This window comes from Epinephelus lanceolatus, chromosome 22, assembly GCF_041903045.1.
Source record: "Epinephelus lanceolatus isolate andai-2023 chromosome 22, ASM4190304v1, whole genome shotgun sequence".
NCBI classification, from domain to species: domain Eukaryota; kingdom Metazoa; phylum Chordata; class Actinopteri; order Perciformes; family Serranidae; genus Epinephelus; species Epinephelus lanceolatus.
This window is the reverse complement of record NC_135755.1, coordinates 6,245,143-6,271,772: the sequence shown is the minus strand read 5'-3', so window position 1 is coordinate 6,271,772 and position 26,630 is coordinate 6,245,143. Positions and strand designations below refer to the sequence as shown.

Here is a 26,630-nt window from a genome sequence, read left to right as displayed (position 1 = left end):
AAATGGTGTTAGTTGCATTTAACTAACTAGCTAACACCTGTAAATACATCACAAGGGAAATTTTAAAAGCAATAAACCTATACTGGGAAGATACAGCGTGAAATAAAAACTTAAAAAATAAAAAGTCACGGACTGACCCTTTAACAGCAGCAAGTCGCTCACCTGCTTTTACAAACACACATCACCTCATGTTCAGAGGGAATCTGACTCATTTCTCCAAGTCACATTCTCTATTTCTAACTCCTCTTTAAGCTCCTCAAACCTGATTTATTCCTGTGTTCATTCATCACACAGTCACACGCTGGCAGCCATGTTGCGTTAAAACACGTTTAATTCAATGTTCACAAACAAAACCACAACAGGAGACGGTCTGTAGGCACAGCAGCAGTTTGGGTTTGAACTGCGTGAAAACATTTTGGCTTCTAGATAAACTCCGTCTGGCTCCTGCGCCAAGATAAAAAATAAACTTAACTTATTCACTTAAGATTCTTCAGTGTGTGGGGCCGTGTGCAGCCGGAGCACATGTTGCTGAACCTTTAGAAAACATCACAGAGGGAGTTTGTTTCTTTCCATTCTTCACATCACAACATACGAACTTTTCACTAACTTTAAATGTGGTTATATTTAATACTTGCACTGTAATTTAAAACATCTGTACTGTTCGTTAAAAAGCCACGTTTAAAAAGACTTCAATGATAAGCAGGGCAACCATCAATCAATCTACATCATGAGTTTTTAATTGTGTCTCTCTCCCTCTCGTCTCCTGTAGGCCTCGTCCACAGAAAGTCACGTTTCGCTCCCGATTACCTGATGGTGCGGTACATCATGAAGTCAACCGTGGTGCATCGTGGGAACTTCCCGATGGAGCTCTCCTCCACAGGTGTGTAGACTTTGATCTGACGCATGTGCGTGTCTCTGCCGTTCTGGTGGTTGGCGAGCACCGCAATCTGGATCATGAAGGTGCTGATGGGCTCGTTTGTCCGCTACACACACACACACACACACACACACAGACACACACTTTGGTCATTAGTGATGCTCTTACTCACAACTTCCTGCCACAACACACAAAGATACACACAGTGTCACATGAAGAGGAGGGCTGCTGTCACTCAGTCTTTTTTAGATTTTAGCGCTGATTCGATTCAGAATAAAATATTAACTCATTTTTTATTTAACAAAAAGAAGCCAAAGCTCTCAAATGTTAAATGTTTTCTGAAGACAACCTGCCAAAAACATACAAAAAAAGTCAGAATAAAAAAGCAAAATATTGACTATTCGGGAACCGTCTGATCAAACGAGTTTAATAATAAAATAAAAGTTGCAGCAGCAGAAAGACAAAAATATTTACAGTTAAACAGAGAAACAACAAGTAAATAATCAGAAGTAAAAAAAATAAATAAACTGTACGAGGACAATTCAACTCAAAACTACAAGTCACCTGATTTAAATTTACAGTTTATTAGCCTATTATTATTTATTTTCTATAATATTTTTAAAAAGGTGTTTAGTTTAATTTTAATTTGAGCTTTTTTATAATCTTATTTTCATATTTTGATTTTATTTACTTATTTATTTACTTAAAAGGCCTCACATCTGTAGATATTATTTTTATTATTATTTATTCTTTTAAAACAACAGCTGCTTTTTATTTTTTAATTTATTTAATGATTTATTAGTAAATTCTCACATATGTAGATGTTATTTTTATTAATCTCTTTTAATTTTGAATAAATAATTTTGTACTTGTACCTTATTTATTTATTTATTTATTTAATTTAAATAAATACATGTGATTAAAATATGCCTTAATGAATAATTTCAATGTATTTAATTAAAATGAATTAATAGATAATAATAATAATAATAATAATAAAATAACCCTTTGAAACCTGAGTGAATGGGCTTGATTTGGAAAAAAGGCAATGAGAACTTTATACTTTTACCTGAAAATGAGCAAGATATTAAATGTTTTTTGAGAAAAAAAAAAAAAAAAAACTTACCTGAAAATAAGCAAAAAAAATAAAAGTTAAAAAACAACGAGAAAATTACCCAAAGTAAGCAAAAAAGAAAAGTAAAAAAAAAAAAAAAAAAAAATTACCTGAAAATAAGCAAAAAATAAAAGTTAAAAAAACAAACAAGAAAACTACCTAAAAAAGATTGGTAAAAAAATGTAATGAAATAATATCTATTTTCTGTAGCATAATTTTAAACATATATTAAGAATACTTAAGAGCTTTGATAATGTTCTAATAATGCTCATAACCTTTTCCCCACCATGTTTTCTATAGAAATCAAACCAATACTTTGAGGTTTTGATGGTTGAAATGCGCGTTAAAGGCACCTGACCCAGGTTTGAAAGGGTTTAAATACACTCACCACTAGGTGGCACACTTGCGCCATCTAGTGGGCGCAGAAAATAAAGGAAATGGTTCATGACACAACTTAATATTTATATTAATAAATGTGAAGAGTGTAGATCGATCAATGCCAGCGTTCTGCACTTGACGGCTCCTTGATGCTCGGAGCTACAGGCTGGTTTTGATCAGAGCCAAAAAGGTATTATGGCTCAAATGAAAGATGAGGTCACGTCAAACACCGACAGCCCTGAGAACCATTCATGAAACAAACCTGTACAGGAAGAAGCAGAGGAATCACAGGCACACACTGATTAGAAACGTTACCTGATTCATCAGAGAGATGTGGATCCACCCGCTGGGCTCCACCATCTCTAACTGCTGCAGAGAGGAAGAGGAGGAGGACGATGGTGAGAACAGAGCACATCATGTGAAGCGTCAGGCAGCGATAAACACATCAAGAGTTGTTACCCTGATCTCCTGCAGGTTGTGGAAGTTGTTTCCCACTCTGACGGAGATCTTACTGGGCGTGTAGCTCTCATCGGATTTATAATCAGCGTAAATACACAGCATCTTCACGGTCGTTCTCCTCCTGCACATAAACACAGACGCACAGTTTAACACGCCACACCATATCCCTATCAAAACACCCAGTACTCCCAGTACTCCCAGTACCAGCAGGACCGTGTTACCTGAACTGTATGTTGACTAAATGAGGCTGCGATCCGTCTGACTGCCAGTAGGTCTCCAGGTTGTCGTCCCTCAGCTGATCCACTCCGAAACCTGGACAAAAGTTCAGCTACAATCAGACTACACTCACCACTCTGTGTATTGTATCTGTATCTGTGCATTAGGGTTTGGAGCTGACCAGGTTTACAGGAGGAGAGGGACCACACCGCCTGGGAGCCGATCTCACGAACCGTCCCGGTCCGCTCCAGCTGCTTCGGGTCGGCGCCGGGTGGCGTCTTGCTCGGGGTGGCCATCCTTTACATCACAGGGAAATACAGAAACATGAGTTCAGTGAACACAGTCTCAAAACTCAGGAACGTAACGCCAAACTCCCTTTGCATTTTTTACATTTTGATGTTTGCCTGTAAATTAAAATATGTAAATTAATGACAGAGTCTGATTTGAGAGCTTCTGAGAATTAATAGGCTTTTAGGAAAAATTCGGCAGGTAAGTGACACGTCTGGTGGCATCTTATTTCGCCAGGCAGCTTACATTTAGTGCCACATTTGTGGTTAATGCCTTGGCTTTACTCGCAATACTTTAAGGAAGGAATATCAAACATATTCATCCTTAACACAGAATATAAAAATGGACCGCAGTGTTTGAATTATGTGTTGTTAAATGCATGCAACCTAAGGCCAAACTCCCTTCACATTTCTCACATTTTATTTGAAAAACTGACAGATGTAAACTAATGACAGAATCTGACTTACGAGCTTTTAAGAATTAAAAGGTCCTTAAGGGAAAATCGACATATAAGTGACACATCTGGTGGCATCTTATTTAGGGTGGGAGTATCACACATATAGATTCGTATAAGCTGAACATAACAATGGACTACAACGTTTCAATAAATCGTTACTTGTCTGAAATGCATGCAATGTCCAGAAAGTCAGCCGAACTCCCTTCAAATTTCTAACATTTTTAGTTAAATTGTATATTAGAAGATTTGAACTGATGACACAATCTGACTAAAGAGCTTCAGGGAATTATTACATTCCTAGGATATATTCGGCATATATGTGACACATCTAGAAGCCATTTATTTAGCTGCATTAAAAAATAGGATAAATCTAAGTGGCTATCTGAAGGAGGGGGACATCAAACCTACTGATTCAAACATTTACTCATTAAAATGACGATAGAGTCAAAGTGAAAGGCTTCTGGGAATTACTAGATCTTTAGGGGAAATTCGGCATACAAGTGACACATCTGGTGCCATCTTATTTGGTTAAAATTTATATAAAGTGCAAAATATGTGGTTATTTTAATCGTGGCTATTTGAAGGAGGGGAACTCAAACACTCTAATCGGTAACACCGAATTTAAGAAAGGACCACAACGTTTAAAAAAGAAGTTGTTTGTTATTTCCCGTAATACAGGCAATGTCATTATGTGAGTAAAAATTAAACGAGCGTTCAAACGGAGTTTGGTGTGGAGCTGCAGCTAGCTGCTAACAGCTAACATTTCTCCACTAAAGCCACTGAAACTTAAATGTACGACATGAATATGAAGTAAAACTTACAATAGTGGTTGTGACGAGTCTCCAATGTGTCGAGTTAATGCATCACATGTTAAGAAAAAGGTGGACAAAGCTCAAATCCGCATTGTTTTGCTGCGGCCACTTCGAATCTCCCACTTTTGTGAGTCCGGGGCGCTTTCAGATGACGTCACCGAGCGCAGCGTCGCACTCTGTCGGCGTCTCTCCCGCCATCTTTCCAGCCGGCTTCCAGGAGACGAACACGTTGCTGGAAAAAAAGAAGTTTCAGCCCCGATTTTTTGTGTCTAAACGTTGTTTCTCGTTTGTTTTCTCTCGAGCCGGGGAACGGGAGCCGAAGAGGGGTGAGTTTTTAACTTATCGCTCCGGATTTCGTGCCTTTTTTCGGGTTGTGTCGCCGTAAAAGCGAGCGCTGTTCCCCCACGGAGCAGCTGTCAAAGTGCGGGGCCTCCGATGCTAATGTCGCAACCGTTAGCTTGCCGACAGTAGCCTCCAGGTTAATACTCGTAGTAAGCGGTGTTGTGTAGCCTCCAGCGTGGCCGTTTAACCATCGATTTACCCGCCTGAGCACAAACGTAGAGCTAGTTAATACTGTGAGAGTAACACAGCTCTTATTAATAGCAGAGGCCCACCGACAACATTACGTTTTCGCTTCGCCTCTCAAAATCCTGTTAATTTTTTTTTTCAATTTAAGCTTTTCCTGCTCATCGACATTTATATACACATAAAAGGCCACGATACAAGACGTCTTGTCAGTCTTTACGGTCGGTTGATGAATTCGGCATATGAATGACTCACTCATCGGCAGGTTATTTAAGGACAAATCCAACTTTGGTGCTCGACACCGCCCGTCACGTTGCGTCTCTCCTTTGGGATGTTATTCATAGAAAATAACAGTTTAACCTTCATTTTTAATGACGCGTTTCACTCCATGTGTTAAATGTATGCCGGGTTGAAAGGGCGGACACCACCGACTGGTTAAAGGTCGTAAATCACGTATAATGACGGGCATGTATGTTCAGTGGCGAGGCAACAATAAAAGGCCAGGCTTTTAAATGGAGTCTGGTGTGACTCACTCTCCTCAAAAAACACTGCGTGGCGCTAACTTGACCGGTTCGCAGCAGATTCATTAACGTCAGTTCCACCTCCTGATGCCTTGAAATGAAAACCCACCAGACTGGGATCTGCATTAAAGCCAGGGAGCGTTAGCTGTGGTTGCACTCAGGAGCAGATAGAGGCTGGTGCAGGGCCGTGGTGCTGCATGCCCATTGTTCAAGGCAAAGGCTGTGCGTTTTTGTTCAGAATTGAAATGTGTTGCTTCAGCAGAGTGAGCAGTGTGAATGAGGACACAGGTTTGAGCCTGAACCTCTGCAATTTAGATAGTGTCTCTATTGACTGTGGTACCTGACTCTCTAAATGTGTGTGTCAGATGAAAACCAACATTCTACCTTCATTTCCTTCATCAGCCTGCCTCGTCATTAACCACCCAGATAACTCCCGTCTTCTTGTTCAGCTCCACAGGTGCTAGCGTCCGTCATTCCAGCCCTCCATCATGGCAGACAAAAACACCAGGATCGCCATCGTCAACCACGACAAATGCAAACCGAAGAAATGCCGTCAGGAGTGCAAGAAAAGCTGCCCAGTGGTCCGCATGGGTGAGCGCTCATGTAGTCGCTCATGTTGTTCATGTCCAGAAAGATTTAGCTGTCAGAAGTAGAATCAACTGCAACACTTCAAAACTAGCCTGTACTCAAATGTGTGTGTTTGCAGGTAAGCTGTGTATCGAGGTGACTCCACAGAGTAAGATTGCCTGGATCTCAGAGTCTCTGTGCATAGGCTGCGGCATCTGCATCAAGGTAATAACACCTGAAGTCACATTTAAGTCTAGTTAGTTAAGACATTATGATAGCTGGTCTTTCATCAGCAGCCTCATGAGACTTTTAGTTCAGCATTCTGTCATCTCATTTGCCCTTCAGTCAATCGAGACAGTCTGAAGGGTTGATTAAAAAGAGTTACTGCATCCATGTTTTTATTTTAAGTCTGGCTGTCTTTTGTCGTTATAGAAATGTCCGTTCGGAGCGTTGTCGATCGTCAACCTGCCCAGCAACCTGGAGAAGGAAACCACACACAGATACTGCGCCAACTCCTTCAAACTGCACCGGTATGCTGCTTATTTGAGTCATCAGTCAGAGACCTCTCAGTCAACTGAGGTTCTTAAAGTCAAGCAGGTTTTTTTTCTTTTATTGTGTCAGTCAGTGTGCCTTCTGGGGACATTTTGGTCCCCAGATTTTGCTCCTTGGTACAAGCAGCTGCCCTCAGGAAGAGACGCTTTTCCTCGTCAGGCTCTGAGATAATGGTTTCTTCTTTTACAGCTCACAGCAACTTAATACGACACAGTCTCCAGCTTTTATTTAATCTGTAGCGTCAGAGAGAAATTTTGTTCTGATCCATTTTTTGTGCAGTTGGCTTGTTTACTGTATTACATGGACGTCACTGTCACTGAACGTCCAGCTGAACCTCGCTCAGCACTATTTGGATGATCAAATATTCATATTGAACAGCCAAATCTGATTGGAGCGCTAAATGTCGTTTATTCGATCATTTTTAGGACCTTTATGTTTTATTTTGTCCCAGTGTCACGTTATGACAGTGATTACGAGTTCTTGACCTCCGCGTCTGACTCCAAGGTAACGGATAAAAGGGCAACAGGGTTCAGGGTGCAGTGTTACGAGAAAGTAGTGTGTCTCGATTGTGTGCGTACTGCGTGCAACATTTAAGGGCAGCTGCTGGACCTACTAAAGGTAAAACGAAAATGTATTCAGAACGCACCTTTATTTTCTTCTTTCCTCTCTCATCAAACATGTGACGACCCCTCAGATTTATCTGGTGACCCTTCGGAGGGGTCCGACCCCCATGTTGGCAACCACTGAACTAAATTGAATATAAAGTATTTAAATGCATGGCTAACCTGTAACAGAGTATTTTTACGTTGCTGTGTGGGTGCAGAGTACTTCCACCACTGCTACACTGTGTTTGAAGAATACTGACATCTTGGTGTCGCTCCACATGTGTTGCTGTGTTTATAATGTGGTTTATGTGTGTGTGTGTGTGTGTGCAGACTGCCGATCCCCCGGCCCGGTGAGGTGCTGGGATTGGTGGGGACCAACGGTATCGGCAAGTCTACAGCTCTGAAGATCCTGGCTGGAAAACAGAAACCCAACCTGGGCAGATACGATGTGAGTGTTCAGACACACTGTCATGTTTCTGTAAAGCCGACATGTTGCGGTGTGATCTGGTGTTAGAGGCGGTGCTGTGCTGATGAGATAACACGTGGGTGTAGCTGCTCACAGCTGCCATTTTCTCTTCTGACCAACTGATCGACTGAAAGCTTCGTTTGCTGAAAAACTGTGTGATAAGAAAAGATTGTCTCTTGTACTGATAAGGACAATACTCCAAATCCAGCTCATTGATTAATTAGCTAATTAATGTTTTCCCTCATCACTTACAAAAAATACACATATACAGGAGCATATGATTCAGTTTGATCAGATAGTTTAAAACCGCTTCTCGATTCCTGTCGCTAAAGTGACATCACTTAGATATTTATGAGATATTTTAACAGTCTAAGCGACTTATTAAATGTATCTACAGGAGTCAAATCAGGAGCAGTCGTGTGTCACAGTCTGTACTGTGCAGGTTTCAAGTCAAACACTCGTCTGGTTGCTGTCAGAGCAGAGATAACAAACAATAAGCATTAAACGTCTCTGCTGTTTCACGTGCTCTCTCTGTCCACATGTTAATGCAGTGTACGTGACTGTGTTGTTCCCCAGAATCCTCCAGACTGGCAGGAGATCTTGACCTACTTCAGAGGTTCTGAGCTGCAGAACTATTTCACCAAAATCCTGGAGGACGACCTGCGGGCCATCGTCAAACCGCAGTACGTCGACCAGATCCCAAAGACTGTCAAGGTAAGCCAGCTCAGCACTTCCTGTTCACAGCGGGGGAAAGCAACCAAGTACATTTACTCAAGTACTGTACTGAAGTGTAGCAGGTTGATATGTTTACTTCATGTACAGCTGTAATAGCTTTGATTTTATATGTAAAATAGGTTTATACGTTAACATATTGCCAGTAATACTAATGTACTTTCACTCTGTTACAAGCACAAACTTGAATATTTTACAGCGTGATGTTGTCACTTAAGTAGAGGATCTGAATATTTCTTCCACCACAGATCTTGTTATTGTTTTAATCATATTGTTTCAAGTGTGTTAAATGATTTCAGTACTGCAGGACTGGTTGTAATTCTCCCTGTGTGCCTGCAGGGGTCAGTAGGGGCCATCCTGAGCAGGAAAGACGACACAGACACACAGAACATCGTCTGTGATCAGCTGGGTAAATAACAAACACACGATACATATATACACACTCAGACAAACACTTAAAAGGGGAACTTTGGTATTTTTTGCCCCTGACAGGTCTGACTGTCAGTATCCCCTGTCAGTGTCTGACAACATTGTTGCATCCTGTTTTGTGTCAAAGTTTCCCTGAAGAAGTCTCGTTCTGACATCTCACGAGACGTGACTCTTGCGGTGAGAGCTGAACATGAGTCCTGGTAAGAGTAGGAAAGGCCTATCTTACGCCGGAATTCCACTGGATGTGTGTCCGTTGCGGAACGGCAGCACTGGTTATCTGCTCCGTGCTCCACCGTCTGTCAACACCCACCGGCTGCGCTTGCTGTGCGGAACGGTGCAGCTCCACGCACAGCAGGAGTCACGAGGACCCGTGAGATCTCGCGATTATAACAAGATGTAGTTTCTATAAACAGAACCACAAAGCCAGAGGAGTAGTAGGAAGACATCTCAGTGCACCTCCATGATTAACATCTCCTCGTCCATGGTGTCAACGGGGTGAAATGACGTCTGGAAACCTCTGACCTGTTGACTTCAGGCCTGCCTCCGCCCATTATGACGTTCTCAAATTGTAGTGCATGGATTAATTTTTGAAAATTAACCGGATGTTTTATTTTGTTTCTGTGCACGACTTCCTGCCCCACACGATCTGCTCTGTGCTGAATTGCTGCAATGTGCTCCAGCAGAAATAGAAGTCCTGCGTATCTGTTGCGGAGGGCTCTGGAGTGCCGCAGCTGTGACGGAGCCGCAGCCAGTGGAAGCACACACATTGACTAGAATTGAAATGGATCGGCTCTGCTGCCGTTCCGGGGCGCAGACGCAACCAACACACATCTGGTGGATTTTGGGGGTTAGGTCGGGATGTGTTACAGCAGCTGGAGGCTCCTTTTTGTAATAGTATTTAATGAGAATGAAGCTTTTTGCGTTGTGACGCGCCTGACGTCTGTGCGCTCTGGATGCCTTGGCCAAGGCGCTCTGAACTCCTTGAGTCTAAAAAACGTCAACTCAAAGCGGAAAAGGCGCCCCAAGTCATCTTTTTTCCCATTGTCCAGGTGGATGATTTGAGAGGCGGGTCTTCTGTGGTCGTCATGACAACAAGTTTACAGTTGGTAAACAATGGAGGAGAAACTGGTGGTAGCAGCTGCTGGATACACAGAGCTATACGGCTTGACGATAGACGGCAGGTTGTCAAACTGCCCCTGAGTCGTCCTGAAATATGCCTGTAAGCGTCCATGATGGAGGAGAAGCTCCTGGACCAACTGGTGGTACTCCCCATGATCCAGCCTCTTTTTTAGGGTCTCATGTACCCACACAGATCTCTGTTTATCTGCTGACAGCCTCTCACCCTCAACCAGAGCTACAGACAGTACTCTTTTAACTAGTGGCATTCAACAATTAAAATTTTCCAACAGATAAACAACATAATGCAGCTGAAGACAACATATTATAGTAGATCAAAGAAGAGCAGGTAACAAAACAAAAACTATTTAAGCTGTAGTTGTTAGTCGTCTCCATACTGGGCACGTCCCACTGGTAGGAGGCCCCGGGGCACACCCAGAACACACTGGAGGGATGACATATCTCATCTCATCCTAGGAACACCTCGGGGTCCCACAGGAGGAGCTGGAAAGCGTTGCTGGGGAGAGGGACGCTGGGGGTGCTTTGCTTGGCCTGCTGCCTCCATGACCCGATGAAAATAGATGGATGAATTGATAGTAGTTATGGTGACACCATAGTAGTTAACCTAAGTAAAATAAGCCACACCAACAACATAAGGAAAAGAAAAGAAACACAAGGGAACAAAATATGATTAAAATACACCAGATATAAAAAATAATGTGTTATTTATTTTCCTATATTAATAGGTTAAGTTGTAAAGGTTGTTTTGTCACGTCTCTATTGTGATTGGTCGTTTATTTATTGTTGCCGGGCAGATCTGAGTCACCTGCGCGAGAGGAACGTGGAGGATCTGTCCGGAGGAGAGCTGCAGAGGTTCGCCTGCGCCGTCGTCTGCATCCAGAGAGCCGACATGTGAGGAAACGACCTGCTGCTGCCGATCGTAGGTTCACTGTTTGACTGCGAACGCGCAGACTGACGTTTTGTTTCTGTGCCGCAGATTTATGTTTGATGAGCCGTCCAGTTACCTGGATGTGAAACAGAGGCTGAAGGCTGCCATCACCATCCGCTCACTCATCACCCCGGACAGGTAACGCCCGTCAGTCACTCCCTCTGCTTACAGCGACCAGTTTGTAGTGCTTAAAGTATCCGAGTGCATCACCACACAGACTGTGCATTTTCTTCATCGTTCTTAAACTGTATCAGAGTTGTGTATAAGTGTGTGTGTGTTGCAGGTACATCATTGTGGTGGAGCACGACCTGAGTGTGTTGGATTACCTGTCTGACTTCATCTGCTGTCTGTACGGAGTCCCCAGCGCCTACGGAGTCGTCACCATGCCCTTCAGCGTCCGAGAGGGTAAAACCCAAAACACACAAATAAACACAGTGAAAGTGCAACAGTGTGTAAAACAAATGGTTGGAAACATACTGTGGATTTCGGGTCATGGGTCTGCATGTTTCCACTGCAGCAGAGAAAACAAAAGATGAAATCTATTCAAAGTTACAAACACTAAATGGTGACTGATGGGTGATTCTTACAGTAGAAATTAAGACAACTTGTCCATCAAAAAGAAGTCTTTAATTTCCTTTTCACTCTCAGGCATCAATATCTTCCTGGACGGTTACGTTCCCACGGAGAATCTCAGGTTTCGTGAGACCTCGTTGGTCTTCAAGGTGGCTGAGACGGCCAATGAGGAGGAGGTGAAGAGACTCAGGCACTACCAGGTGTGTTCACATCATCTGATCTTATACATCGCTGTCTTTTTTTACCTGGTAGTCACTTCCATCCTCCTTCCCCCAGTTTCTTTCTTCTGTTCCCATATTTCCTTCGTCTGTCCTCCTCCCTTTTCATCTTGATGTGCTTTCGTTGTTCAGTATCCAGAAATGTCAAAGACGATGGGCGAGTTCACGCTGGACATCAAAGGAGGAGAGTTTACAGACTCTGAGATCATGGTGATGCTGGGAGAGAACGGTAAGCAGCCGAGGTCCTAGTCTGAATCATTTTTATCAGACAGAATTAAGACAGAATTTTACTGTGGAAAAACTGCTGCTCGTGTTTAGACCTTAAACATTTCATAACTTTGTAAAAAAGAAAAAAAAGTTAATCATCAGGCTGTTGAAAAAAGTAACGTTTGGGTGTCGGTACCAGATCTGTAAGATCCTGTTTCGGCTGAGTTGCAAAAACCTTGAACCAGTCTGGGGCTGCATGACATGATAACGGTCAATATCGCGATAACGTAAGGCTGTGCACTTAATCGTCTGGTGATCGTGATTACGATTTTGAGGTCAAACAATTTCAAAATAAATTAAATCGAGGGTAAACGATTTTTAGAAGACACGCATGCTCAATACTGCCCCCTCCCCTCCTCTCCCGGAGACCTTCCACAGACTTCAGATCACGTTACGTCTTTCCAAGATGGCGGCAGCAGGCAGTTCGGTCTGGGTCGGTAATACAGTTGCAAACAATCTTTTTAAAGGTGCGGACAGACCAAACCGACATCAAAGAACTAGCAGCGACGAGAGCCATCTCTTGCGTCGTCTGCGTTGCCTCACGTCGCCCTGTGTCACTTGCATTTGAACACACTACAAAGACTACAGCCGACGGCCAAGTAGCACGTACGTTCTGCGCCTGCGTGAGAGAGAGCGGAGTGAGAGAGTGATACATCTTGTCAGCCGAGGGGTTTCCTATCTGTGCAGCCGAGCACCGCAGCACCTCCACAGACTATTACATCCAGACGGTCCCGGTGTTTCCTCCTCAGGCTCCACTTCACTCAGCTGCCCGATAAACCCGCTGCTTCTTCCCACTTTAACCTGAATAACAAACCAGGGCTCGGTGCTCCGGTTGGATCCAAACGGAGAGCCAGGACTAGCGGAGGCTAACTGGCTGTGCTTCCCTCCGGTCATGCTGCGGCTAATGCTCCGCTAGCCGCTCCCAGCTAGCCCTGGTTTGTTATTCAGGTTAAAGTGGGAAGAAGCAGCGGGTCTGTGGGGCAGCTGAGTGAAGTGGAGCCTGAGGAGGAAGCACCGGTTAGCCCCGGTTTCACTACAGGCAGATTCACTCGCTACAGGGGCGAGGGAATAAAACCTGAACAGCCAATCAGAGTGATCTCTCTCACCAACAAGCTCCGCTGCTGATTCAACATGCTCAATCGGCCGAAAAGCTGTCGACAGGGGTTTGACTAGTGCCAACAGTGCGGGACACACCACAAAGACTAGGGCAACAGACGCTCACCAATAGCCCGACATTGGCCAACGGGCCGACCGTCGGCCTGGTGTGTCAGCACCTTTAAATAAACACTCTGATCACCTCAGAAGTTCTCGTTGCTTTTGGTATGATGTTAGGGTCTGTCGCAGTCGACCACCGAAGTGTGGTGCGATTCTGTGCACTGGAAGTGGGTTCAACGATAACTTTCAAGTGGGGTTCCATGCTGTGCCCTTAGAGTTAGCCGTGTGAGCCATTCCGCTAGTATGCACTGAAGCTGTCTACATAGCGCTACATCCTATTTGCATGATTTTGCTTCCCAAGGCACGTTCCAACTCGGGATCATCAAGGAATACACCCCAGATCAATTTTACCCTGGACTGGTCTTTTAAGCAATGTTAGAGCGCCACGTAGTGCCACGACTAGGCCTGTGTATTTGTTTACAAATACATCATCAACAAATAAGCATCCAGCCTACAGCATGTTTTCAAAGTGAAAACATAATCATTTGCATCATCATGATTTCAATTTTGACTAAAATAATCGTGATTATGATTTTTGTCCATAATCGAGCAGCCCTATGATAACGATATTACTTGTGATAAACAGATATTCAAGTGTACTCAGTTTTTCTGCTGCTTTCAGTACACTGCAGAAATACTACAAATTGTGTGTGGAAATTATTTCCAGCGTTCTTTTATTGAACAAATCGATCATTGAACTCGACACAATAAAAAGAAATAAGTTACATTTTAAAGTGCTGCTTTCTTCTGATACTTTATTACAACGTACTAAAAAAAACACAACCTGACAGCAGAATCGCAGTTTTTCACAATATGTTTACTGCACTAGTTCACACCACGATGACAACTTAAAAAAATGACATCATCGCACAGTTTCATGGTAATTCATTTAGTAGTTAAGACATTTTACTAAAACCCAAAAATGTCAGCTTCATGGTGGCGCTACAAGAAAAGTCACGGGATCACCAAAATCAGTCGTATTCACCATGTGGGCACCACGAAACTCTGCGCCAGATTTTATTTATTTAACCAATTTGAAGACAGATTTTTATCGTGCCTCTGTGCCGGTGAGAGCCGTGGCCGGAGGCATCATGTTTCAGGTTGTCCGTACATCCGTCCCATTCTCAAGAACGCCTCAAGGGAATTTCTTCAAATTTGGCCCAAACCTCCGCTTGTACTAAATGATAAACTAATTAGAATTTGGGCGTCTTACATCAAAGGTCAGTGTCACTGTGAATGCTAAAGAACATCTCGAGGGGATTTCTTTAAATTTGGCACAAACGTTAACTTGGACTCAACAATTAACTTGACTTTGGTAGTCAAAGGTCAAGGTCACTTTGGCCTTGCATCCATCTCATCTTCAGAATGTGATATCTCAAAATGGCTTTGAGGGAATTTATTCAAATTTGGCACAAACGTCCACTTGGACTGAAGAATGAACAGATTAGAACTTGTTGGTCAAAGGTCAAGGTCACTGTGACCTCACAAACTTTTTTTTTTTTTTTTGGCCATAACTCAAGAATTCATTCACTAATTATGACAAAACTTCACACTAATGTCTAACAGGATAAAATAATGAAGTGATGAGATTTTATATTCAAAAGGTCAAAGGTCAACTTCACTGTGACATCATCATGTTCTGCATAAAACACTTCTCTGGTCATTATTAAACGTCATATCTCAGGAACGGTTTACGCTCGGTTTACCAAGGTGATAATTGTAGTTGTGAAATCTTGTTTAGATAACATTTAACATTGAAAACGTTGGCTTCCTTTGTTGAATAAAAAATAGTTTTGTAGAAAAGTAAAATATGGTTATTCATGAGTCAGGGAAGGGAAAAAGTTTAGTTATCGTATCGGCACCAAGGCATCGTCCACTGTCAGCCGTCACCTCCTGTTTGGTCCTAAGCAAACAAACATGTTGCTGGTGTAACTTTGACCTGCAGGTGGCGCTAAATGAAAAGTCATAGGATCGATCTGCGCAGTGTGTTTAATGTTTGTATTTATGTTTGTGTGTCTGCAGGCACGGGGAAGACCACCTTCATCAGGATGTTGGCTGGAGGACTCAAACCTGACGGGGGAGGTGAGTATCACACATGTACACACACACACACACACACAGTGAAATGTGTGAACACACTGACTCACCTGTGCGCTCTCTCCCACCCAGGTGAGGTTCCCATCCTGAACGTCAGCTACAAGCCTCAGACCATCAGCCCAAAGTTCAAGGTCTGTTCAGTCAGTTTCCTCATCGAGTCCAGTGTGATGCCTTCACGTGTTTGACAGATGAGTCGAATGTTTGAAGATGTGAAGAGTTTGTGTTTCTGTGTGTGTGTGTGTGTGTGTGTGTGTGCAGGGCAGCGTCAGAGCCCTGCTGCACGAGAAGATCAGAGACGCCTACACTCACCCGCAGTTCATCACCGACGTCATGAAGCCGCTGCAGATAGAGAGCATCATCGACCAGGATGTAAGACGCTCACATGCACACTTATCTGATTGTTCTTACCCAGAGTCGCATCACACAGGAAGCAGAGGTGGAGGAAGTGCTCTGATCTTTAACTCAAGTAGAAGTATCCGTAACACTGTGGACAAATACTCCATTACAAGCAGCACTCCATTACAAGTCCTCGTTAATGTTGTGACATAATGAGCGACTAACCCCTTCCTCCTCCTCTTCCTCCTCCCTTCAGGTGCAGAACCTGTCTGGTGGTGAGCTGCAGAGAGTCGCTCTCACTCTGTGTTTGGGGAAACCAGCTGACGTTTACCTGATCGACGAACCTTCGGCCTACCTGGACTCCGAGCAGAGATTGATGGCCGCCAGGGTCATCAAGAGGTCACAAACACTTTTCCATTTCGTACAGTAACAGGAAGAGTGTAGCTTCCTGCAGTCATCCCTCCTCTGCTCCCACGTCTCCTCCCATCTGCCCTCGCTTCCTTCCCTTTTCTCTACATCCTCCCTCTCCTTTCTTAATACTTCCTCCCTTCCATCCTCAGCTTTTTCCTCATATTTTTCTCCTGTACTTCCTCATTTTTCCTTCATACTTGCTTTTCTTCCCACCCTACTTTTCCATTATTATTCCCTCTTTTTTCACCCCCATTTTTCCTCCATACCTCCCACTCTTCTTCCCTCACTTTCCCTTCTACCCTAATTTTTCCTTCTCATCGCTTACTTTTCCCCTCATATTTCCCTTCCTTTCTCACTTGTCCTTCAAAATTCTCTCTCCTCCACCCTCACGTTTTCTTCATATTTTCCTTCCGTACTCCCTCATTTTTCCTTTATATATCCCCTCTTTCCCATCACATTTCCTTCCTGTACTCCCTTTTTATTCTTTCATATTTCCCTCTCTTTTCCCTTCCTTCCAACCTCACTTTTCCTTTATATTTTCCTCCGTTCCACCCTATTTTTTTCTTTGTTTTCTTCTCTTCCTCCCGTACTTTTCCACTATAATTCCGTCTCCTTTTTAACCCCCATTTTTTCTTTATACTTCCTGTCATTCATCACTTTTTCTCCATATTTTCTTCCCTTCCTTCATATTTCCCTCCTTTTCTCCCTCACTTTTTCGTCATATTTCCCTCCCATCCTCCCTCACTTTTCCTTCATTCCCTAATATTTCCTTTATATTTCTCTTCCTACCTTGCTCATCTTTCCTTCATACTTCACCCCTTCCTCCAACTCCTCATTCCCTTTTCCTCCACATCCCTTATTTCCCTCACTGTCTTTACGTCCTCCATCGTCCGCCTGTCTGACTGTGTCTCTGGTGTGTGTGTGCGCGCAGGTACATCCTCCACGCGAAGAAGACAGCGTTTGTGGTGGAGCACGACTTCATCATGGCGACCTACCTGGCTGACAGAGTCATCGTGTTCGACGGTATTCCCTCCAAGATGACCGCAGCTAACACGTAAGACCTTTAAATGAAATGCTCCCAGCATTAGCTAAACAAACTCCCTGTGATGTTTAATTTATTTACGTCTGATTGTTACTGTTATCTATAAATCTGATTGTCTCTGTGTGTCCGTCAGTCCTCAGGGTCTGTTAGCGGGGATGAACAGGTTTCTGTCGCTGTTGGAAATCACGTTCAGGCGAGACCCGAACAACTTCAGACCGCGCATCAACAAGCAAAACTCCATCAAGGTACAAACACGGATAGTTAACGGACTGCGAGTCATTCATACCAAGTGAACTCGAGATTAAAAGGACAAATCAGTCGACTGAGACGTTATTTTTATACCTTCACTGCCTCCTGCTGCCGACCTAAGTTCAAGACTTACATAAGTCACTTCTTTTCAAGTGACAGTTATATTAATATAGTATTGTTACTTATTGTGTCCCAAAGAGTAGACACTGTATTGCGTTATGTGCTGAAGTGTGCACATCCCAGCACACAGATATCAGCTTCACAAACCAACCGTGATTTTTGCCGTCAACGCCTTGACTTGCAAATACAGTTGTGTTTAAAGACTGACCTGTGTCCCCTCTGTCTCCCAGGACACAGAACAGAAGAAGAGCGGAAACTACTTCTTCCTGGACGACTAAGACGACTTCCTGTTTGACCAACTGTGACTTCCTGCAACGTTGCCGGGGCTGCGCTCAGCACCTGGCAGTGTTCTTGTTGCAGCCGAGACACCTACAAACAATAACAACTAGGCTGCATTCAACAAACAGCAGATATGTTTAAAAGAATATTGTAAGAAACATAAAAATAAAAACCCATCAGCCTTTTATGTACCAGGCTGCATTCAATAGCCAGCAATGTTGTGACATGTTTAAAATGAAAAAAGTGCATTGCATTCTGTGTCCGTCAGCCCGAACATACTGGGCTGTATTCACAAGCCAGCGACATTGTGGAACATTAAGCAGCATATTTTAACACTCATGCATTTACAATAAATAATAATAAACTGATGCTACCTGATCCAAGAAAAGTTTCGATCTCTATTTATTATGTCCCGGATCTGTCATCATAGTCTCTGCAGCCGCAGCTAATTCCAACCCTTTAGATATTCGGAGGCTATTTTGAACCATTTTAAGTTGTAGTACCGTGTTCCAGCCAACAGGTGGCTGACCCCCAAAATTTTGTCTAAGATTATCTTTGGATCTCTGACAATTTGAGATATTGCATCATAATTTCAAAATGGCATGAGGAAAAGGAGATAATTATTATTATATAAGTATTTTAATTATAGTCATAAAAATGTCAGTGTATTATGTTTAAAAAAAAACTGTATAGTAATTCACAAGAGTAAATCAGATACTATACCACAAATGTTCTCATGACACTTTTCAACATAGAATGCTATGGCTTTGTTTAGTTTTTTAAAATGTACTATATCATTACAAGAACCATGAAAAAGTATACCTGTCATTTCTTTGACACTTTTTAACATACTGAACAGTAATTTTTTTCAATGTTTTTGGACATACTGTACGAAGACCTTTTTATTAATGAGAACTTTCTACATGCTATCCAATGATGTTTTTGGACATTGCATACGATGACTACTGTGTTGATTTCCTTGGATTATACTACATTTTTTCAAGACATCTTTCAGTATACTCAACGATTTTTGTCCATGTTTTTCAACATAATATACTGTAGTGTGACATTTTTTACTGATGGAAATTTTTTGATTTTTGTACACTATAACTTGAAGATGACAATTTTGGATATACCATAAGATGACTTTTTTAAAACGGCATTTCTGGTCATACTATGTTATGACTTCTTTGATGACGTTTTTCAACATAATATTGTATAGCTTTTGTAATGACATTTTGTTACATTCTATACTATAACCTAACCAAAGTGGTGCACAGAATACTGTGTTAAAAAAAGTAATGGCAAAAAAACGATCAAGAACATCATAATATAGCATGTCATAAAACATCATATGTAGAAAAACCTTGAAAAACGTTCTAGTATAGCATGGCGAAAGAACTTAATTGTATAAATGTATTGTTGAAAAAACTACAAAAACGTCAAAGTCTAGTATGTCGAAAAAACTGGTAAAATGTCATAGAATAGTATGCCGAAAAAACTGTCAAAAATGTATTGTATATCGAAAATCATGAAAAAAAGCCATAGTATAGTATGTCATACAAAAATATGAATAAACGTCATAGTATAGCATATCGTCCAAAAATGTGAAAAACATCATAGTATAGCATGTCGTCCAAAAATGTGAAAAAACATCATAGTATAGTATGTCATCCAAGAATGTGAAAAAACGTCATAGTTGTCCAAAATCATGAAAAAACGTCATAGTATATTATGTAGTCCAAAAATATGAAAAAACATCATAGTATAGCATGTTGTCCAAAAATGTGAAAAAACTTCACAGTATAGCATTTCGTCAAAAAATGTGAAAAAACGTCATAGTATAGCATGTCATCCAAAAATGTGTAAAAGAGTCATAGTATAGCACGTCGTCAAGAAATGTGAAAAAAAGTCATAGTATGTGGTTCAAAATCATGTAAAAACGTCATAGTATAGCATGTCATCCAAAAATGTGTAAAAGAGTCATAGTATAGCACGTCGTCAAGAAATGTGAAAAAACGTCATAGTATAGTATGTCATTCAAAATCATGAAAAAAGGTCAAAGTATAGCATGTGGTTCAAAATCATGTAAAAATGTCATAGTATAGCATGTAGTCTAAATATGTGAAAAAACATCATATTTAGTCGTCCAAAAATGTGTAAAAAAGTCATAGTATAGTATGTCGTCCAAGAATGTGAAAAAACGTCATAGTATATTATGTAGTCCAAAAATATGAAAAAACATCATAGTATAGCATGTCGTCCAAAAATGTGAAAAAACTTCATAGTATAGCATTTCGTCAAAAAATGTGAAAAAACGTCATAGTATAGTATGTCGTTCAAAAATGTGTAAAAGAGTCATAGTATAGCACGTCGTCAAGAAATGTGAAAAAACGTCATAGTATAGTATGTCGTTCAAAATCGTGAAAAAAGGTCATAGTATAGCATGTGGTTCAAAATCATGTAAAAACGTCATAGTATAGCATGTCATCCAAAAATGTGTAAAAGAGTCATAGTATAGCACGTCGTCAAGAAATGTGAAAAAACGTCATAGTATAGCATGTTCAAAATCATGAAAAAAGGTCATAGTATAGCATGTTCAAAATCATGAAAAAAGGTCATAGTATAGCATGTCGTCCAAAATCATGAAAAAACATCATAGCATAGTATGTCGTCCAACAATGTGAAAAAAAGTCATAGTATAGCATGTCGTCCAAAATCATGAAAAAGGGTCGTAGTATAGCATGTCGTTCAAAATCATGAAAAAAGGTCATAGTATAGCATGTCGTTCAAAATCATGAAAATAAGTCATGGTATAGCATGTTGTTCAAAATCATGAAAAAAGGTCATAGTATAGTATGTCGTTCAAAATCATGAAAAAACATCATAGTATAGCATGTCGTTCAAAATCATAAAAAAACATCATAGTATAGCATGTCGTTCAAAATCATGAAAAAAGGTCATAGTATAGTATGTCGTTCAAAATCATGAAAAAACATCATAGTATAGCATGTCGTTCAAAATCATGAAAAAACATCATAGTATAGCATGTCGTTCAAAATCATGAAAAAAGGTCATAGTATAGTATGTCGTCCAAAATCATGAAAAAACATCATAGCATAGTATGTCGTCCAACAATGTGAAAAAAAGTCATAGTATAGTATGTCGTTCAAAATCATGAAAAAAGTCATAGTATAGCATGTCGTCCAAAATCATGAAAAAGGGTCGTAGTATAGCATGTCGTTCAAAATCATGAAAAAAGGTCATAGTATAGCATGTCGTTCAAAATCATGAAAATAAGTCATGGTATAGCATGTTGTTCAAAATCATGAAAAAAGGTCATAGTATAGTATGTCGTTCAAAATCATGAAAAAACATCATAGTATAGCATGTCGTTCAAAATCATGAAAAAACATCATAGTATAGCATGTCGTTCAAAATCATGAAAAAAGGTCATAGTATAGCATGTCGTTCAAAATCATGAAAAAACATCATAGTATAGCATGCCGTTCAAAATCATGAAAAAAGGTCATAGTATAGCATGTTGTTCAAAATCATGAAAAAAGTCATAGTATAGTATGTCGTTCAAAATCATTAAAATAATTCATGGTATAGCATGTTGTTTAAAATCATGAAAAAGGGTCATAGTATAGTATGTCATTCAGAATCATGAAAAAGGGTCATAGTATAGCATGTTGTTTAAAATCATGAAAAAGGGTCATAGTATAGCATGTTGTTTAAAATCATGAAAAAGGGTCATAGTATAGCATGTTGTTCAAAATCATGAAAAAACGTCATAGTATAGTATGTCATTCAAAATCATGAAAAAAAGTCATAGTATAGTATGTCGTTCAAAATCATGAAAAAAAGTCATAGTATGTCGTTCAAAATCATGAAAATAAGTCATGGTATAGCATGTTGTTCAAAATCATGAAAAAAGGTCATAGTATAGTATGTCGTTCAAAATCATGAAAAAACATCATAGTATAGCATGTCGTTCAAAATCATGAAAAAACATCATAGTATAGCATGTTGTTCAAAATCATGAAAAAAGGTCATAGTATAGCATGTCGTTCAAAATCATGAAAATAAGTCATGGTATAGCATGTTGTTCAAAATCATGAAAAAAGGTCATAGTATAGTATGTCGTTCAAAATCATGAAAAAACATCATAGTATAGCATGTCGTTCAAAATCATGAAAAAACATCATAGTATAGCATGTTGTTCAAAATCATGAAAAAAGGTCATAGTATAGTATGTCGTTCAAAATCATGAAAAAACATCATAGTATAGCATGTCGTTCAAAATCATGAAAATAAGTCATGGTATAGCATGTTGTTCAAAATCATGAAAAAGGGTCATAGTATAGCATGTTGTTCAAAATCATGAAAAAAGTCATAGTATAGCATGTCGTTCAAAATCATGAAAATAAGTCATGGTATAGCATGTCGTTCAAAATCATGAAAATAAGTCATGGTATAGCATGTTGTTCAAAATCATGAAAAAGGGTCATAGTATAGCATGTTGTTCAAAATCATGAAAAAAGTCATAGTATAGTATGTCGTTCAAAATCATTAAAATAATTCATGGTATAGCATGTTGTTTAAAATCATGAAAAAGGGTCATAGTATAGTATGTCATTCAGAATCATGAAAAAGGGTCATAGTATAGCATGTTGTTTAAAATCATGAAAAAGGGTCATAGTATAGCATGTTGTTTAAAATCATGAAAAAGGGTCATAGTATAGCATGTTGTTCAAAATCATGAAAAAAAGTCATAGTATAGCATGTTGTTCAAAATCATGAAAAAAAGTCATAGTATAGTATGTCGTCCAAAATCAGGAAAAAACGTCATAGTATAGCATGTTGTTCAAAATCATGAAAAAAAGTCATAGTATAGTATATCGTTCAAAATCATGAAAAAAAGTCATAGTATAGTATGTCGTCCAAAATCATGAAAAAAAGTCACAGTATAGTATGTCGTCCAAAATCAGGAAAAAACGTCATAGTATAGCATGTCGTTCAAAATCATGAAAAAACGTCATAGTATAGTATGTCGTTCAAAATCATGAAAAAAAGTCATAGTATAGCATGTTGTTCAAAATCAGGAAAAAAACGTCATAGTATAGCATGTTGTTCAAAATCATGAAAAAAAGTCATAGTATAGTATGTCGTTCAAAATCATGAAAAAAAGTCATAGTATAGCATGTCATTCAGAATCATGAAAAAGGGTCATAGTATAGTATGTCGTCCAAAATCATGAAAAAAAGTCATAGTATAGTATGTTGTTCAAAATCATGAAAAAAACGTCATAGTATAGCATGTTGTTCAAAATCATGAAAAAAAGTCATAGTATAGTATGTCGTTCAAAATCATGAAAAAAAGTCACAGTATAGTATGTCGTCCAACAATGTGAAAAAAAGTCATAGTATAGCATGTCATTCAGAATCATGAAAAAGGGTCATAGTATAGTATGTTGTCCAAAATCATGAAAAAAAAGTCATAGTATAGCATGTCATTCAGAATCATGAAAAAGGGTCATAGTATATAGCATGTCGTCCAAAATCATGAAAAAAAGTCATAGTATAGTATGTCGTCCAAAATCAGGAAAAAACGTCATAGTATAGCATGTTGTTCAAAATCATGAAAAAACGTCATAGTATAGCATGTCATTCAGAATCATGAAAAAGGGTCATAGTATAGTATGTCGTCCAAAATCATGAAAAAAAGTCATAGTATAGTATGTCGTCCAAAATCAGGAAAAAACGTAATAGTATAGCATGTTGTTCAAAATCATGAAAAAAGGTCATAGTATAGCATGTTCAAAATCATGAAAAAAGGTCATAGTATAGCATGTCGTCCAAAATCATGAAAAAACATCATAGCATAGTATGTCGTCCAACAATGTGAAAAAAACGTCATGGTATAGCATGTGGTTCAAAATCATGAAAAAAGTCATAGCATAGTATGTCATCCAACAATGTGAAAAAAACGTCATAGTATAGCATGTGGTTCAAAATCATGAAAAAAGGCCATAGTATAGTATGTCGGTCAAACTCATGAAAATAAGTCATAGTATAGTATTCATTCATTCATTCATTCATCTTCTAACCGCTTCATCCTCTTGAGGGTCGCGGGGGGGCTGGAGCCTATCCCAGCTGACATCGGGTGAGAGGCAGGGTACACCCTGGACAGGTCGCCAGACTATCACAGGGCTGACACATAGAGACAAACAACCATTCACGTTCACATTCACACCTACGGACAATTTAGAGTCACCAGTTAGCCTAGTCCCCAATCTGCATGTCTTTGGACTGTGGGAGGAAGCCGGAGTGCCCGGAGAGAATCCACGCTGACATGGGGAGAACATGCAAACTCCGCACAGAAGGGCTCCCACGCCCGGGATCTAAGCAACCCTCTTGCTGTGAGGCGAGAGTGCTAACCACCACACCACCGTGCCGCCCCATAGTATAGTATGTCATTCAAAATCATGAAAAAAGGCCATAGTATAGTATGTCGTTCAAAATCATGAAAATAAGTCATAGTATAGCATGTCATCCAAAATCATGAAAAAGGTCATCGTATAGCATGTCGTCCACAATCATGAAAAAAAGTCATAGTATAGTATGTCGTCCAAAATCAAGAAAAAACGTCATAGTATAGTATGTCGTCCACAATCATGAAAAAACATCATAGTATAGCATGTCGTTCAAAATCATGAAAAACCGTCATAGTATAGTATGTCGTTCAAAATCATGAAAAAGGTCATAGTATAGCATGTCGTCCAAAATCAAGAAAAAACATCATAGTATAGCATGTCGTCCACAATCATGAAAAAACATCATAGTATAGCATGTGGTCCACGATCATGAAAAAAAGTCATAGTATAGCATGTCGTTCAAAATCATGTAAAAACATAGTATAGTATGTTGAAAAAACTACTGAAAGATGTCATTAAGAAAGTCAAAGTAGCAGGTCCATAATCATTGTAATTGTCACAGTATAGTCAGCTGAATAAATCTCATAAAAAAGTCACAGTATACGATGTCCAGAAACAAAAAATGTCTCAAAAATAGTAATAGCATAGTATGTCAATAAACGTTATTGAAAAAGTCATAGTACATTCTGTTGAAAACTATCATAAAAAAGGCAGATTGTAGTATGTTGAAAACTCTTATGACAAAATGTCACGTGGAAAAACATCCCCACAGAAATCATGGTATACTTTCCCAAAAATGTCACGAAATACACTGTGGTATAGTATGTTGTAAGTAGGGATGCACCGAAATGAAAATTTGTGGCCGAAGTCGAAGCCGAATAATATTAAATGCTTGGCCGAATACCGAGTACCGAATACCGAATATCATTGTTTAGTTTTTCATTAGTTTTTGCAGATGAACCCCCTCCAGATTAGTGTTGGATCCCACGGTACGATACCAGTGAAGGTATCACGGTTCTGAGTAGTATCACGATACCACAGCAAAAATGAGGCAGATGTGCCTTTTGTCATTTATAAAAAGATAAATCACTTTTCTATAATACATCAATGATATTTCAATGGAATAAATTACTTATTGACTTATTCATACTTCAAAAACAGCATCAATAAGTGATTAACATAGGGGGGATCAAAATAAAATAAATAAATAAAATAAGAATCAACCAGCCACCCTCCTCCCCTGACAAGTAAAGAACAGTCCCTAAAGTGCGGTGAGGTTTGTGGGCCGTGAACGGCTCGTTTCTCCTCTGACTCCTCTGTTCATCCCACAATTGGTGGGATTCGCCTTTCGTTTCTGCTGGTGGTTGAAATCTGTAGGCTGCTCGCACAGTGTGTGTAAAATGATTTAAGCATATTTTGCTCGCTTTTAGTCGCAAATGCGAGTGCGGTGACGGACGGATCGCCACGCTGCCGACATTTTACTCCACTCGTCATGGCACGCTGTTTGATTGCGTTATCAAAACACGCCACTATTATTCGGCCTTGCTTTTAACTTATTCCACTGAATACCGAAGGTGTGTTTTTTTGCAATATTCAGCCGAATATATTCGGTTACCGAATATTTGGTGCATCCCTAGTTTTAAGATGTCATCAAAAAGTCGTCATATAAAAATGTAAAAAAAAAAAAATAGTCGTAGCACAGTATGCCAAAAATGTAACTGAAATTGTCATAGCATGGTATGTCGAAAACATCACAAAAGTCACAAAAGGGAAACACTGCATAGATGTTCGTGTGCAGAAATCTTGCACCTTGCCAAGACGGAGCCGGTGGAGCAGTGGTTGTTCTGCATCTGCATACTATGCTTGGACATTTCTTAGTCATACTTCACGATGACTTTTTTGATGTCATTTCTTGCAATAATATAACTTGACTTTTTTAAATGACGATTTTTGACAATGTTTTTCATAACTTTTTTTCAACATTTTATACTATGACTTTTTTTTTAATGTTTTTGAACATACTTTCCGACATATGACCCTTGATGAAGTGTTTTTCTTGCTGTATTATGATTGTCGTGAGGACGTTTTTGATGACGTTCCTCAATGCAGTAGTAGTGGCTTGACATAGAATACAGATTTTTATGATATTCTACTATGACTTTTTAAATTACGTTTATTGACATTGTATGACTTTTTCTGATTGCGTAATTTGCCATACTTTAATATGACTCTCAACTTAGCTATGACTTTTTTGGTCATGTTTCCCCACATTCTATATTTACCATTTTTTACTTTTTTGGTGTTTTTCTATGACTTTTAAC

General features: G+C 39.9%; 2 protein-coding genes across 2 annotated transcripts; one reads left to right on the top strand and one right to left on the bottom strand.

The window, feature by feature from the left end:
* Nucleotides 1–313: 313 nt before the first annotated feature.
* anapc10 (anaphase promoting complex subunit 10) lies at nucleotides 314–4,789 on the bottom strand. Its single transcript, XM_033609627.2, has 6 exons — nucleotides 4,611–4,789; nucleotides 3,226–3,341; nucleotides 3,050–3,140; nucleotides 2,829–2,949; nucleotides 2,685–2,738; nucleotides 314–983 (listed from the first exon to the last, which is right to left on the bottom strand). Exons 2-6 carry the CDS (start codon nucleotides 3,338–3,340, stop codon nucleotides 804–806), a joined length of 561 nt encoding a protein of 186 aa, XP_033465518.1. The 5' UTR covers nucleotide 3,341; nucleotides 4,611–4,789; the 3' UTR covers nucleotides 314–803.
* On the top strand, nucleotides 4,788–18,258 carry abce1 (ATP-binding cassette, sub-family E (OABP), member 1). Its single transcript, XM_033609426.2, has 19 exons — nucleotides 4,788–4,927; nucleotides 6,097–6,238; nucleotides 6,354–6,439; nucleotides 6,647–6,744; nucleotides 7,702–7,819; nucleotides 8,414–8,551; nucleotides 8,909–8,978; nucleotides 10,930–11,026; nucleotides 11,112–11,201; nucleotides 11,347–11,468; nucleotides 11,712–11,836; nucleotides 11,987–12,083; nucleotides 15,359–15,418; nucleotides 15,506–15,564; nucleotides 15,692–15,802; nucleotides 16,026–16,168; nucleotides 17,112–17,234; nucleotides 17,356–17,467; nucleotides 17,822–18,258. Exons 2-19 carry the CDS (start codon nucleotides 6,136–6,138, stop codon nucleotides 17,867–17,869), a joined length of 1,800 nt encoding a protein of 599 aa, XP_033465317.1. The 5' UTR covers nucleotides 4,788–4,927; nucleotides 6,097–6,135; the 3' UTR covers nucleotides 17,870–18,258.
* Nucleotides 18,259–26,630: the final 8,372 nt, after the last annotated feature.